The 16,563-nt window shown below is 40.2% G+C and overlaps 1 protein-coding gene across 1 annotated transcript; it reads left to right on the forward strand.

The window, feature by feature from the left end:
• Positions 1-3,940: 3,940 nt before the first annotated feature.
• On the forward strand, positions 3,941-15,657 carry mtmr7a (myotubularin related protein 7a). Its single transcript, XM_051420591.1, has 14 exons — positions 3,941-4,162; positions 4,486-4,608; positions 5,810-5,972; positions 6,382-6,539; positions 6,632-6,760; positions 8,226-8,360; positions 8,621-8,753; positions 10,776-10,885; positions 11,688-11,813; positions 12,220-12,269; positions 12,350-12,550; positions 12,806-12,940; positions 13,421-13,547; positions 13,657-15,657. Exons 1-14 carry the CDS (start codon positions 4,139-4,141, stop codon positions 13,999-14,001), a joined length of 1,959 nt encoding a protein of 652 aa, XP_051276551.1. The 5' UTR covers positions 3,941-4,138; the 3' UTR covers positions 14,002-15,657.
• Positions 15,658-16,563: the final 906 nt, after the last annotated feature.

The following is a 16,563-nucleotide window of genomic DNA, read 5'->3' on the forward strand; positions in this document are numbered from 1 at the left end:
TCATCTACAAAGTTAAATCAATTTGTGTTGATTTAACACAAATACAGCCAAAAGAATGGAAGAATTATTTACTGGGTGCATTTATGTATATAAATTGTATATATTGTTTTATTTTATGTCATTTTAATATGATTTTTTTTTCTATGTCTGTAGCTTGGGTTGAGCAATCTTGCGTTGTATAATGATAAATACATTTCCTTTATTCTTGATACTTAAATTGCCCCCCCTCCCTCAAATGACTAAGTAGCAGCAATTTTAATTAAAATGAAATGGTTTAACAAAGTGTTGTACTCAGGAACATAGTGCAGTAGATCAGTGACGCTGGTGATATATGTGAAATTATTACACAAATCTAGCTTTAAATTTTAATTACCAAACATAATTAATATCATGTAACACTGCAATATTTGTTGCTGGGTGCCCCTATGGTAGATAAAACATGATAAAGTCCCTTCTAGAGTTCCAGGTGTAAAAACCTGATGAAGTGTCCTCCATGGTGCCCTTCTAGTGGACAGGATGTGGTAAAGTGCCCTCTAGGGTGCTAACCTTAACCCTGAGTAACCTGTTACACCATAAATGCATCACAACCTTCTTGCCGCTCGTGCCCTTTTCAATTTTTTCACTTCATCAAACAGCCACTGTTTCTGGATATTTATTATCATATGAACTACACTTACATGAAATAATGCCATAGGATCATCCTGGACCACATAAATACTTGCTATTGGAAGGAGCAGTTTTTACATGCAGGTATAGTCACTGTAACCATGGAAAGGATGGAAAGGAGTCACTGGCTCACCGTATCTCACTGTTGACATGTGCTAATTCTGTGAAGCCAATTGAATGCATTTGCCCTCCAATGGCTGAGTGACCTAGCTTCAAAAACGTGGATATGGTCAACAGATTGAGTGGTGTTTGCCTTGCAGACACCGGGACTGCTCGCTCCAGTTAACACTGTTGTCACCAGGAAATGTTAGAGTGAACAATTACTGATAAGGTAGACAACAGCTCTGAGTAGAATGACGACAGCAAGACCGACCCTCCAGATGAAAAGCAGCAGTCTTTGGGCCAGGAAGATACTTAGACCTCAATCTGACAAAAAATATAACTAGTTGATGTGGAAGTCAAATTAAAGACAGGGCCACAGATAACTTCAGGTAATGGTTAATAATGACATCAGATCCCTTTTGTGAAGGTAATAAATAGCTACGTTTAATTCAAATAAAGGCCAAAGTATCCTATGTTAAGACACTGCCAGACTGCATATATAAAACTAAATCAACTTTAGCAAATTCATCAATTCCAGCGTAGCCTATAAAAACAGGTTAAAAATTTGTTTAGGAGGCCAATATTAACCATGCTTTAGACACTGAATTTAACATAATGACACAAAGCCTCTTCATATTACATTTTAAGAACAGTCTGGGGACTGAAGCCTGAAGACATTAACTGTTCTTAGGTGGGAGGATGAAGCATTATCTACGGATTCATTTATCCTCATTGAAGACTCCCTTCTCCCTGCTCTGCTAAAACTGATTTCCTGTCTCTATCTAGGTCAGTGGCCAAACCTTGTACTGTAGTACTCAGAGGTTTTCTGAGTCCTTCTAGGATTTTTCTGGGATTGTTGTGGCCTGAAATTCCAAAATTTCACTGCAAATTCTGTTTTAAGGCATTTTTTTGCCATGACATTACAGGAGTAACAGAAAATTGCAAAAAATAGTTGAGATATTTTTGTATAATTCACTAAAAATCAATCTAAAAAGGTGAAATAAGGTTCAACGTTTTACAGGACGACTGCTATTACTGGTGAAAAAGATTTCAATGCAATTGGTTGAATTTGCATTAATTGTTGCAATCACAACTTCCTGGAGGGACTGGTTTTTTGTATAATCAGTCTCAAACTAAACTATTACATCTTTACAAATTTAAAATGTACTACATTGACCTCTCATGGTTTAAGAAACTACATCAACCAAAGGTTTGGATGTGGGTCAATCTCAGGGTATTACTGAATTCCATAAATCTTTTTGTTTTGACACTTCTGGCAACAGTAACAGATTCCTTTAAATATGATCTGTGATGTCCAAGAATCTTTTGGCCTGCGGGTTAATTGTGACCTCGAGCTGACTTTACTCCAAGTCCCTCGGGATGCGCAGACTTCCAACAATGAATTCCACACTGAGAAGGCTAAAGCGGGGTTTACCATAAAACTAGCTGATGTGCATGGGGGATTTCACAGCTTTACAACCCTAAATAAATATTTGGTTTCCAACCTTCCTTCTGCTCTGTCCTTATTACATATCTTTTTTTTTTCTTTGGTCTTTTATATGAAGCAATACAAGACATGTACAGGCAATAAAACAAATATCAAACATGAACAAATATCAGTTCAGTCATCAGGGCGCGCTTATTTTAATTAGTATATGCATGTAATATGAGTGCTCATCTAAACAGAGGGAGAGTTATCTGATCCGTGTGATATTATCAGAACTGAATTGGTTTTATAATCATTGGACGATTAAGCTTTTTTCTGGCTCCTCATGCATGAATACAGTTGAGCAGGAGAGGGCGTGCAGCAGGGCTTCCAGGCGTCAGTAAGTCAATCACTTCTGCTTAGTTTAACTAACTACTTTTATGGGGTTTTTTTCTGTCTGTCCAGCAACAGATGGCTCCTATGCTCACTGGTGTACAAAATACTGCTGAATATAAAAAGACATTTTGGTATGAGTTGCTGGAACTATGAATATGTCAGAGAACTTGATGAACTTAAAAACAGTCAAGTGTTGGTGTACAGATAAAATGCATAGTTTAAATCTTATGGGATCAATCTGTGTTTGCACTGGGGAGCTTCTCAAAATAGCTTCACGCTCTGTTTAACAGTGCGACAATCACTTAAGCAAACTCTAGATATTTTATGCTCTGTGCCAGAATGTGCAGCACTGTACCCTGTAAATTCTGCCTTTAAAGTACGCTGGCACACCCCTTAACATCTGGACTGGCTGTACAAATGATAAAAGTAAACTAAGAGCTGTGTCTCTGAATGTGTCCTGCAGTGAAAAGAACAAGGCAAAGTTGATAAGCAGCTTTAATTTCTTCTTGAAATCTTGCTCAGCCTTTTTTTAGTATGAATAAATTGACTGTTTGAATACAGAATAAATCAGAAAAAGCTCCAATACAACTTACTTGCTTTCCTCAATCTCCTGTTAATATAAGTTAAACCTTTTTAAATGTGGGACTTCCACCTTTATCGTTTTTATTAGAACATTTTGGTGACCTCAGGTAATTACCAGCAGTTTCACCCAACATGAACCTCAGCAGGTCTAATCAGCTAGAATAAATGAGAACACCTGTGCGACTGCGGGGGGCTTTCATACAGCTTTGTGGGTCTAGACTTTTTGTTATTTGCCTGCAGTATCCAGGGTCTGTGACTACTTCTGACATGATACAGTCCACAGAAACTTTTAAATGTATTCTAAAATGATATATTTGATATATATATAGGCTACTGTACATAAATATAATTGCTAATCCAAACTAAAGCAAGTACTGGCTCAGGGTTTGTCCATACCAGGTAGCTAATTGGATTCACCTGTCCTCACAGGTGTAAACTGTTTCCTAATGTGAGCTGAAATAAAAACTCTTGTGCTGGAAGTAACTACATTACAGCCCGTAAAAAACATAATTTTCTAAACAAATCCATCCTTACCATCATTATACTTGATCAATTATAAAGCTAGTGTATCAATAAACCACTTAATTAACCAATATATTAATATAAGTACCTTCATAAAAAGATGTGCAATAGGACGATAACTCCTCTTAAATGACTTGAGGTCAGTAAATTGACCTACTTTTGGCATTGACAGGTGAGTGGTCAACCTCAAATGCCCTTTCACATTTCTAAACAGGCCACAGGTCAGGCACCGGGCGGGCTTTAGGACCCAGCGGCGCAGCTGTGGTGAAGACAGCTGTAGGAATATTATGGCCGGATTTACCTGCGCGTTACCGGAGACCTTAACCATTTAAAGCTGATCTAAAGCGCATTATAACACTATTGTACACATGTGGTACGGTTGGTAGCTGTATTGCGACCAGGGTTCAGTCATTCAGGAAGCCGAGGCTCATCTCTCAGCTGCTGATGGAGCACATCCGACTACCAAAGGTAACCAGCGCGGATCCGGTTGCAGTGATTGGCGACAATTTCCGCATTGTATCTTCAGTGTCACTTCAACACAAAGCTTTGCATGTGCGCTCAAAGTGACTGGTTGAAATCGTTACACACACACACACACACACACACACACACACACACACAGGCTGAATTAAAGGGCGAGGGCTGTGTCGGCCACGTAGGCAGCCAGGGGTCGTCCTGCCCTGCTGCTATCAGCCACATTTCACATCCTGTGTGTGTGTGTGTGTGTGTGTGTGTGTGAGGAGCTGAGGATGAGGCTGTTTTTGATGTAGTTCTTCCTCTTCCTCCTCCAGGTGGAGAGTGTCAGGCTGCTCGACAGAGTCTCCCCCAGAAGAAGCAGGGTGGGCACCCTCTACCTGACAGCCACGCACACCATCTTTGTGGAGAACGAGGCTGGAGTGCGCAATGAAACATGGGTAGGCACCAAGGAGCAGGAATCAGTCGGTTGGGACAGTGTTTCCAAAACCTTTTCTTCTTAAGGGACCCCTTTTCTATCATTTAGTAAACTGACGACCCCCCGACTACGTGACATATTTCATTATTATTAAACCCATTCAGTAACTGTGTGTGAAACGACTGATTTGGATCAATTATGAGCAGATTATTTCTTGTTTAGGGAACCTTTTATACAATTCTCTGTCTGTATTGTGGATTTTTTTTTTTTTTAAATCCCAAATAGTAGCAGGTCTCCTTTACAAGCCTGGTGTGGCTACATGTTGTGGTCTCAATTAGAGGCCTAGTCAAGATTTTATAGAAATTCTTTGGATGTATAAAACCTCCTTAAAGACCACCGGTTCGCCCGCTTGAAACTGCTTAGATCGCCTGCACAAATATAAATGTTATTGTCAATATGAACATGCTACATATTATTAGATCATAAACAATGAGCGCCGTGAGCTAATCGACATGTTATTCAATATAAGTAACATTCATACTGGTTTAAATAAACAGTTTGATAGTATTTCCCACCTTTGCTGACCAAGAGTTTAGTGCTAAAGGAATCAAAGGCCTGTCCCATATAGAGGCCTGTTTCAAATAAAAGCAGGTTTAGTTTAGTGATTGAATCAAATAAAAGCCCGAGCTAAAGTTTTACAGTACGTAATAAGCTTTTTTTGTGTTTTCTTGTCCCTGACACTTAGCCATCCTTCTATTAGACAATTTACTTTTCATTTACGTTTGTTCAGAGAAGTGAACCAGATGCTGAGATATAGGATATACAGGATGTGTATATTAAGTTTTCTAGCACGCCTTAAAATCAAGAAGGCCTCGCTACCCCACATGAAGCTTCAGCTACCCCTAGTGGGGGTCCCGATGATCCCCAGGTGCACGTCACAGAGATAGGACAAACATACACGTAAATTAAATGTTTGGAAATGTTTCTTGGTGAAAAGGCCTCAAATACAGTACAAAGCACAAAATATGTGTAATATTGGACTGTGTGTTAGCAAGCTAGACAACAAAGTCTCTTGTTACGATATTCATGATTATTGTGATTCACTATTATCCCTATAATGAAAATTACCCTTGATATACTTATGAGTGTTTCTATCGCGATAACATTGTTTATCGTCCCGTCCCTAATAGAAGCATACAAAAGGTCTGTATTTATCTCACCAGGTGCTTCACAGTTTGGTGTGCAGTGTGGAGAAACAAGGCGCCTCCGCCTCAGGATGTCCTCTAGTCATTCACTGCAAGAACTTCCAGGTTCTTCATTTCGTCCTACCTCGAGAGCGGGAGTGCCATGATGTTCAGTTGTCACTCCAACGTCTCTCCCAGCCAGGTAAACCGTGCTATCATGGGTCAGTTTTGATGTAATTCCTCAAATGTAGACCAGCGAACAAGAACTGTCTATCAGATGTTTATTATTTTACAGCTTTTTATAACCATCTGTGTTGAATTTTTGTATAAAATATCTTGCCAGCATAAATATTTAACCGAATTTGAGGGACCCTTGTTGTTTAAATGTGGGATTTTTAACAAGTGTATATATAAAAAAAAATGAGCAGCTGATAATGTTTTTATGAGAAATATTTTCTACCGAGTATTTGTGCCAGCTTTAAAATCCAGTCTCTGTCAGGCTGTAATTTTCATTTCCTCTGCTTTTGCAACACTTTGTTCCATCTAACTCGTACAAATCTGAGGTTTTGTGCATCAACCTTTATCTGACAGCCAGTATTTGTGCCTTGCAGAGAGTTACGAGGAGCTGTATTGCTTCTCCTATAAACCTAACGTTGATGAGGAGGAGAGACGGCAGGAATGGGACTTCTTGGGCCTGAAGGCTGATTACAGCAGAATGGGACTCCCAAACTCCCTGTGGAAACTCTCCCCAGTCAACCGACACTACAAGGTCAGTGAGCCGACATTTATGACCAGTTGTACTATTTTATCCTAATATGGACATGGCAGTGGCTTAGACTTTTGTTATCTTATTTTTCAAAGGTGAGTGACACTTACCCAGCTGACCTGTTTGTACCCGAGTCTGCCACACCCCCGGTCATAGTGGGGAGCTCCAAGTTCAGAAGCAGAGGCAGATTTCCTACCCTGTCATACTACTCCAAAGAAAATCATGTAAGTTGACTCTTTTTATCTTCCATGTGTTCCTACGACAGCTCATCTTGAGGCAGGGTGCATGAAGAGCTTCCCAAACTCTGATGAACAGGGATTGTGGCTGAACCAATCTCTTGACAGAAAGCTTCAAACCCGGGGGGGGGGATGTCAGCAGAAAAATGAAGATAAGAGATCATATATTAAGATGTAAAATGTCATGATGACATGTTGTTTTTCTTGATTTTCTTGGCCAGTTGTTGTTGCCAAACTGACGTGTCAGTCATCCTCAGCACCGCCCTCCCTCTTCAAGCAGCCAAAAGTTTTTGTTTCTCAAAAAATGCAAGCCTGAAAGTGAGTTTTGAAAGTGACACCCCCCCCCCCAAAAAGTAAACATTAAGTCACTGCTGTTGAGTTATTGATACTGAATGCAGATGTATTAAGACCATTTTATTGCAGTTGGGCAGAAACATTTGAAATTATTGTTGATTTGAAACCAGAAACCAGATATTTTTGAAGTTTCGCAATTACAAAAACTGACATACAAACTGTACATCAGATACAGACACTGAGCCTGAAATAAGTGAAATTGATGATCCTCTGATCATAGTAGTCTCTGATTGTGTTCGGCTGATCACATGGGTTAAAGGCTTTCTTTAAATAATGGACGTCTACTACAACACAGCCAAGCTGCAGGGTGTTATGAGCAAAAACAGATTCATTCTTTATCTTTTTTTGCCAATTCACATTACAAGTAGATCTTCATCATGTCAGGCTCACAGGAGTAGACATTAGTAAAAGACATGGAATAGGACATTTAAACAAAAATAAGGAAAACATACAAATGTATAAAACTCATCAACAATAAAAAATAAAAAAAAATGGGAAGAGACGAGAACCTATGCTTGTACGTGGTAGATTCTTACCCACGAAATCTAAAAGGGCACAAGTTCAAAAGAGATCCCAAGAGGAGATGTCGACTCTGTCATTAAATCAAAGTATTAATCATTAACATCCTCTATATCTAAATGAGGAAGAAGCCTGAACATTCATAATCTGTTCTATTAATCCTGGTCGGGACAGTTGGGAGGGCTTTATGTATGCGAGGTCAGCTTCCCAGGGTTGAGGGTCTTGTGTGTGTGTGTGTGTGTGTGTGTGTGTCTGTGTCAGTGTCAGTGTCAGTTTGTACAAAGGGGTTCCCCTCTGGTTCATGGGCCAGGAGGGAGAATCACACAACGGTCTCTGGCCCTTTCCCCATGTGGCTACTAAATGGACAAACGAGGAAATTTTGTGGTGGATTAATTTAAATTGAACATGCAAGGAAGGAAAGGACTGCAAATTTATGTTCACCCTGATTCTCACACATTTGATTATTGTTTTGTTTCTTTTCTTTCTAAATGTCATCCAAAGTAATAATTCACTGAAAGTCAACTGTCAAGATGAGTAAACATTCCTGTATGAAGCCTGAGTGCCTCTTGCCTCCTCCCAGGCTGCCATCTGCCGTAGCAGCCAGCCGCTGTCAGGTTTCAGCGCTCGCTGCCTGGAGGATGAACAGATGCTGGAGGCCATCTTGAGGTCCAATCCCCGCAGCGACTTCATGTATGTGGTGGACACCAGGCCTAAGGTGAGCCCTTTGTGCCTAAGGAACGGCCTGTGAAAATACAAGCGTTTACAGTACTATGCTGTATGTTCAGGTGGGCTTTATTTTCCGTACTGCGTTTTGCCAGCTGGATGTGCTCACAGCAAAAAAAGCCTGGCTGTGTTCTTGTTCAACCGTGATCAATATTATGTAAGACATGCCAATTTGTGTAAAACAGTACTTGCATTTTGTATTTTTTTGCTTTGAAAAAGTATGTTCTAACTTCTGTCACATGTCTTTTGTAGCTGAATGCAATCGCAAACCGAGCTGCAGGAAAAGGCTACGAAAACGAAGACAACTACTCCAACATTAAATTCCAGTTCCTCGGTATCGAGAACATCCACGTTATGAGAAACAGCCAACAAAAAATGCTAGAAGGTAATTATCATGTCTTCCTGAAATCATTTCTCACACTGATTTTTTTATTTTATTTAATTACTGTAGAAACCAGCAGTGCATTCATCACTGTGTCAAAAATGTTTCACCGCGCCAGTGTTTGTTGAGCGAAATGTATATTTTCTGGCAGTGTCTGTTTTTAAAAGGCTCCTTCTTCACATTACTAAAGCAGAGCAGGACCCCAGTCTACCCCTGTGGCTTTCATATGCACTCATGCAGACCGGACTCTGCTGCAATCAGGCCTCAAATGAGCCCACAGGAGAATTTCTGGGTATTGTGCAGGGGTGCTCCTAGGAAGACTTTGAATCCATCTGGATTTTATTTCTGAGCTATTTTGGTTTCCCGGAGTGGACAATCCGGGACCTTATCCCCCAAAGAGAGACCGAGGGCGTGAGAATGATGTGATTTCAAGTTTGAAAAGTTATAGCTGTACTTAGTTGTGATAACTCTTTGCCCCCTGGCAGCACAAGGGAAGTATTTAAATGCTGGAGACAGCGCCTGCCCTTCAGAGCCCGCCTGACTCGCTCTACCCGATTACACACTCGAATAAGATTTTGAAGACCCCCTGCCTGGCAGCATTTCTTAAGTGGAAGTCTGCACTGTTACAAAAGGTTGAATGAACTCACTCACCTGCTCACTCTCCCATCAGTGGTCACACAGCGCTCTTACAGGTCGGCATACTGTAGTGTCAGCACACACAAAAAAAAAAAACCACTTTGTCACCTCAGTCGACACCATAATGAGTCAAGAGCGAGCAGATGTTTTCATACACTTATCTAAAAGCCTGTCTGAATTATGAATGTGATAAATCGTCCTGAGCAAATGAGACGTCGGCTGTGGAGAAACGGGTTCGTGTCACTCTGCCCCTCCAGTGAACTTGCAAATATTTATGTTCAACCCTGAAGATGGAAAAATAAATTTTTAGATTTACTTCTACAAGATAAACAAACATAATGCAGGAAGCCTTATGGTACAGAAATGGATCTGTATTTAATTGTGTGTTATTGTGTTTGGGCATGGCTTTGTCTTACATTCATATTTTAAATAGACGGTCTACAGCCACGCTAGCTGCTCCCTTAATTGAACAGGTACTTTCTTCTATGCAGACAGTTCTTTTAGCCATTTACCAATACATTTAGTACCAAGTACTTACTTTTACTTTTTGCCATGCTAATGCTATCATCCATTTTGCCTGTAACAAACAGATCTAAAAACATTTTTTCACTCTTCTTATATTATGTTCTTTTGGATAACAACCGAATAAGCTTGAGCTTCATAGTTACCTGTATTGATATTGGTTGTCTTCCCAAATGCAATGTAAAAAGGTTTCCTTGGTTCGTCCACACTTACAACACAAATCTGGAATATTACTATTTGTGTAACCTTTCTGCAGTGATATATACGGGCATCAACACATTATACTGTAAAAGCCTAAGATATTAAGGTTATTTGCTGTTTGTGTTCAGGATTTCTTCCCACTCACTAGATGGAAGGTTAAGGGATCATCAAAATGATTAAAATTCATCATGAAGGGAACTGCGCTAAATATCATGGCAAAGGTGTTAAGCAGTTTTACTCGAAACCACAAATGAACCTCGTGGTGGCCCTAGAGTCAGTCATGATTCATCATCTGGGGAACATGTTCAAAATGTCATGGCTATCTATTCAACAGGTGTGGATCTGTTTCAGTTTTAGTCAGACAGACTAACAGACAGACTAACAAACAGACATTGCCATCCCTAGAGCCACGCTGCTAACGTGACTAAAAACCTTGACTGGAGTCCAAATGAACCATCACATGAGAAACTGAAAGAAATCTGTTTTGAGAAACAAAAAACTGACTCTTGTGACCCACATTTTCTCATGCCATGCACGGATTCTCTACGGATTTATTGTCATGGGGATTATTAGCGATATGTAAGTGAATGTGAGGTTTTAATAAAGTCCAGTTATCAGGTATGCTCCATGTTTCCTGCCAGTGAGACAGCTGTGTTGTGGTTACAGTGTGCGAGCTTCGTTCCCCCTCCATGTCCGACTTCCTGGAAGGTCTGGAGAGCTCAGGCTGGCTGAAGCACATCAAAGCTGTTTTGGATGCAGGCATCTTCATCGCCAAGGTCAGTCTGGAGGTTAATCCCTGCTGTCTGCCTCACCACTGCACTCAATATTAGCTTAGGTGTATGTGAGTGTTTGTGTGTGTGTTATATCTTTGTATGTGTGAAACAGATATTGTGTACTCTCAGTTGATAGTTATACCTAAGACATCTAACCCTGTGGGCATTAAGAATAACCATATAGAAATAGCCAATCTTCTTGGTGTAGTAGGTTTAAAGTAATGGTTAGCTTTAGGGAATGGTTGGGGTGAATCTATTCAAGGAAGGATTTGTATGCAGCCTAACAGGAAGAAGTGAGTGCTCTAAAAGGAATAACTGGGGAACAAAAATGATCTGATAACTGGCAGTTTCTCTTCTGGTAAACTGCCAGTTAACAGAGTGCTTTTAATTACTGATAAAATACCACAACCAGCTGTGTCAGACTTCTCAAGGCACATAAAAACAGGAACATGAGGACGAAACAATACACAATACAATGTAATTATAATAAAAGTATAACATCATAACACATCTGTTCCCTAAACTTTAGGCCTATCTAAAGTGCACTTTTGTTTAAGCTGCTGCCATTGTTCAGTCATGCATTGTAGGATTTATTTTCTAAACTAATTTTAAAGCACAGTTGTGCGTGAGGTGAAAGAATGGGAGTCATTTCCTACATTTCCCCAACACTGGGCCTTCATCAGGAGCTTTAAAATGTGTACTCTGCTCCATTTTTGGCAACTGAAAATGACATTTTTGCCATAGGAAATCCACATCTACCAAATAAACTGTGCTGCACTTACTATGTATTTGTATGTGTGTGCAGGCTGTTGCAGAGGAGGGAGTCAGTGTCCTGGTTCACTGTTCGGACGGTTGGGACCGCACTGCCCAGGTGTGTTCGGTGGCCTGTGTGCTGCTGGATCCTTACTACAGGACCCTCAGAGGACTCATGGTACATACTGAACCTTTTTGTATTTAAGTTGCACTGTAGAAGAACGTCTGTAGAAGTAGCACTGTGAATGTCAAATGCCCCACTGGTACACTCGTATTCATATATCCATCGCATTCTGACTGATGGCGGACGATACTGAGCTCAGGAGGCATTGATCAGAAGGATTTGTGCAGGCTAACTTGGAATCCACCAAGAGCAACTGTGGAAAATAATTATAATAAAGAAGCCTGCTTTTGGGGAATTTCCTCAAAAGTTAGAGGAAAGTGACCCCACACAGAGGGTGAACAGGTTCAGTCATTCTGCAGGGTTTAACTGTGTCTGAACCTTTAATCATGGCAAGTTCATTGTGTACAAAACTCTGGTCCTGCTTGTGTTTTAGTACATGCATGTGTTTTCTGCTCTTTAGGTTCTCATTGAGAAGGACTGGATCTCATTTGGACACAAGTTCTCTCACAGGTTTGACTCTAAAATAGAACCGTAGCATCTATGATTTTAGATGTTTTATTTGGATCTTACTGTCCTCCCTTCTTCTCCAGATGCAACCACCTGGTTGGAGACCCTAAAGAGGTATCTCCCATCATCGACCAGTTCCTGGAGTGCGTGTGGCAGCTTATGGAGCAGTTCCCCTGTGCCTTTGAGTTCAACGAGAGGTTCCTCATCACCATTCACAGCCACATCTACTCCTGCCAGTATGGCAACTTCATTGGCAACAACCAGCGGGAGAGGATAGAGCTAGGGTGAGATTTACACCTGCAGCCTGCCATCACTTTCTTTTCCCTTTCACGGCAGAGACATCTGGTCAGAGCAGCAGTGCTGGGAGAAGACTGACTGCTGAAGAGAAGTGACAGCCAGCAGTATATTACATCACAGAGCTCATGCAAATATATACCACTCTGTGCTAGAAACAAAAACCTTTCTTTGTTCAGAAACCCATAAATCGTGTTTTTATGGTCCTGTCTTTCTCCCTTGACTGCCTCTTGACATTCCTGCAGATTGCGTGAGAGGACTCACTCTTTGTGGAGTTATCTTTGGACGAACCAGGCAGACTACATCAACCCTCTGTACCGACCAGACCACAGCCAGACACAGGGGCTCCTGCGGCCATCTACCGCCCCCTACTGCTTTAAGTAGGTTTTCACAAACAGTAAAAACACACAAGTTTAAAATCTGGTTCACACATATATTATTATTATAGTGGTTTTCAAACTGGGTTCGGGGACCAATATGGATCCTTGTGTGGGTTGTAGGGGATCCCCAGCAGAGGATTTATCACAATTTTTTGGAAGTTGCAACAACAAGAGAAGAAATTGGGTTGGCCATTTTTATTGATTGGAATTTATAATGATCCAAGTTTGATAATTGATTGACTATAAAATCTAAAAATTAAAAAAACATACTCGTATGGGATTCCTTAAAACACAATCTTCTCAAACTGGGGGTTCATGGTGTAATGTGCATCTATTGTGGGGAACAATGACATGACAATGTTTGGGAACCTCTGTCCTGTGACATGTGATAAATGCATATAAATGGTAAATGAAACAAAGGAAGGAACCAGAGTCGACAATGTGTTGATTTCAGAGTTTGAAATCTCTTGCTCCGTATAGGTTTTGGAGAGGGCTGTACAACCGCTTTGACCGAGGGATGCATCCTCGACAGTCTGTGGAGGATTACCTGAGTGCCATCCAAGAGGAGACGCAGCAGCTGGAGGAGCAACTTGCTTCACACAAACAGGTAGGACTGAATTCATACTGCTCATTATTTCTCATCAGGAACTATTGTCATGTTTTATTTCCTGATTATAGAAGATGACTGTAGTCTTCATGTCTTAAATTATCAATAGAAAATTGCTCAACTGGAGCAGGAGCAAGGGTGGAGAAGTGTCACCCAGAAAGCAGTCGGCTTTGATAAGAGCCCCACAGCGTGGGCTCGCGGTAACGACCTCAGTCTGGCCAACACCCCGCAGGACTACACCGGGGGCTTCCTCACCAGCAGCCCCTGTCAGCCCAAAACGCCAGACAGCAGCCTGATACTATTGCCCAAGGACTTGAACCAAACATCTGAATCCAACCTCTCCAACGGCAGCGACCAGGAGTCGGGGATTGCAGACCTGAGCTGCCGTTCACCCCTCAGCGAGGACAGCACCAGGGATGCAGACTCCGATGAGGCTGCCTACTCAGCTGCCTGAACAAGTGTAGCATCTGGTGGAAGGTGCAGCACCGACCAGCCTTCCATGGGGCCACTGAACAAACACTTCCTTTTACATTCACCAAGTAACCCGACTATTGGCTAACGTCAGGGAAAGGTCTTATTTGGGGTTACACAATTGACTTGCACTTTTGTTTGCATGTAGTGTGGCAGACTCTCCCTGTTGCCACATACATACTAGTAGCTGTTCACTGTAGCTGACCACATTTTACTCCTTACCATGGTGAAAGAAATTTAAGATGAGCAGATTATTGTCTGTTGATGGCAGAATGAAACCATAAGAGTGTACACAGAGAGAGTTTAAACATAGTTAAATGCTTCCAGGGAGACATTTTATCCCCGATTGTATTGAGATATGCACGTATAAAGAAAGTGTCATCTTATAAAATTAAGCTGCCATTTAGCTGTGTATGCTTGCTTTTTACTATCGTCTTCCATGTACTTAGTTTATTAATTAGGTATTTGGCTTAACAATGGGAACAGGACATGAAATAGTCAGCAGCACTTTGATATTGCATTTATAAAGCAACATGAAACAATTAACAGAGCTCCAAAGAGACAAAACCATTATTTTAGGTGCATTGATATTAAAGACTGTTAATTATTTAACAAATTGGAACAGAATTAAACAGATCAAATAATGACAACAAATAGAAAAACAGCTCATTGAAGCTCATGGAGGATATGACAAATGTGTACAGATTATAGGCTGTCAACACGTGCTGCTAAACGTAACTCAGAATGACTCATCTTTGTAGCAGTGTTAGCAAACATTTATCTCTGCAAGTCCTTTTTCCATAAAGTATTTTGGTCGTTTTGTCTATTATCTGTTTTTAAATGCTGTCGCACCTTATGGTCGCTTTTACTCACAGGCAGTCTGGATTAAAGATTTCAGTCTGGCCTGGAAAGAGCAGCAGTGATCCTGTGGTTCAAATGGAAATGTAGCAGTGTTTCTACCCCTACGGACATGTTGTGACTGTACTAGACTCACTCAGCACGCCATAGTGACCTCAGCTGGGTTTTTGGAGTCATTACACTACAAAAACCAGTGATTTAAATGTGGTTGCCGCCTGTATTTCAACTGGATACACAATATCATGGGATATTTCCACTGCAAGATGTGAATAATAAGCGTTCACAGGGAAACAGTATACATTTCTGTCCACAATATTTCAATCCAAAGTTATTTTACAAAAGGGAATCTGCTGTCTGCTGGTATAAAGTGAGTAAATAATATGGCTACTGAGCACTGAACCAGCAGAGGGGAACATGTGAACACAAATATACCGACTGACCTTACAGGATATCGTAGTATTTGTGCCATCTTGACTGTAAAATTAAAACTGCTGACTTTATTAGTGTAGTACACATTAGGCGCACTCCAATACCGCAACTGGACAATGCAGAGTTATCGAGAAAAGCATGTTAAGATATTTTTGTACTATGACCTTTTTTTTTTTTCGTTGACTGCTTTAATGCATGTTTTTATTTGTGTCCAGCCATAATGAATTCAGATCTTGTATGAAAGAAAGAGCTTTGTTTGTTCAGGTGGAATAAGAGCCAAATTTGTCAAACTGTAAAGTTGTGTAATTTGTGTTTTCTTTTGAAATAAATAAATAAATTATTGTCGATCATATTGTCAAAATAATTCTTGGTTGTGTTCTTCCCTGACCTTTTTTTAAAGGGTATATCCACCCAAAACTGTGGGTAGATTTGGTTTTATTTGCCCAGGGTTTTAATGTCTGGATATAATAGTTTTCATAGGGATTACTAGGACTGACAGTGTGATCTGTGGATTCAGAATCAGAATCACTTTTATTGACCAGGTATGTGTGCACATACAAGGAATTTGACTCTGGTTTTACATTGATTAACATCATAAATAAACAGAACATGTTCAACAAAAAAGACAGTACTAATATGTACAGTTATACACAAATATATATATATATAAACAAACATTTGTAGACAGTAAACAATAGTGCAATGGTGCAGAGTGCAAGTTTCAGGTGCTGAAATAAATATTCTACGTGCAGGTATCTGTATGTAGATGGGGGTAGGTGGATGTATTAGAATAGAAAGAAACTGAATTTTGGGAAAAAGAAGTAATAAATGGTGTTAATGTACATTCATTATTATATATAATTGTGTTGGGGTGTAGGCAGAAATTTCAGAGACTAATAAGTTGATTTCTGGACAATATGAGGGATAAGTGAGAAATTATGTGTTGTTGTTTTTTGTAATTTGAGTGAACTAACCCTTTAAGAATGTTATCATTCGCAGACTCGGTTTACAATATGCAAAATCTAGGGTTATTCTAGGTTTTGTGTATTAAATTCCTCTAAACAGCTAATAAGCTGCACAGTTTGTCTTTCTTGAGAATATTTACTCGAACCAGTAGGACTGAAACGCAGCTGTGTCTCACTCCTGGTTCCCCTTTTTCACAATATAAAAGCCTTTATGCAAGAAATGTGCAACTTTGTTAAACAATGTAGTAGTAAAAAATAAAACAGCTAAATTAGGGTAAGGAAAAATGTGTTAT

The sequence above is a fragment of the Dicentrarchus labrax genome, unplaced genomic scaffold (genome assembly GCF_905237075.1).
Source record: "Dicentrarchus labrax unplaced genomic scaffold, dlabrax2021, whole genome shotgun sequence".
NCBI lineage: Eukaryota > Metazoa > Chordata > Actinopteri > Moronidae > Dicentrarchus > Dicentrarchus labrax.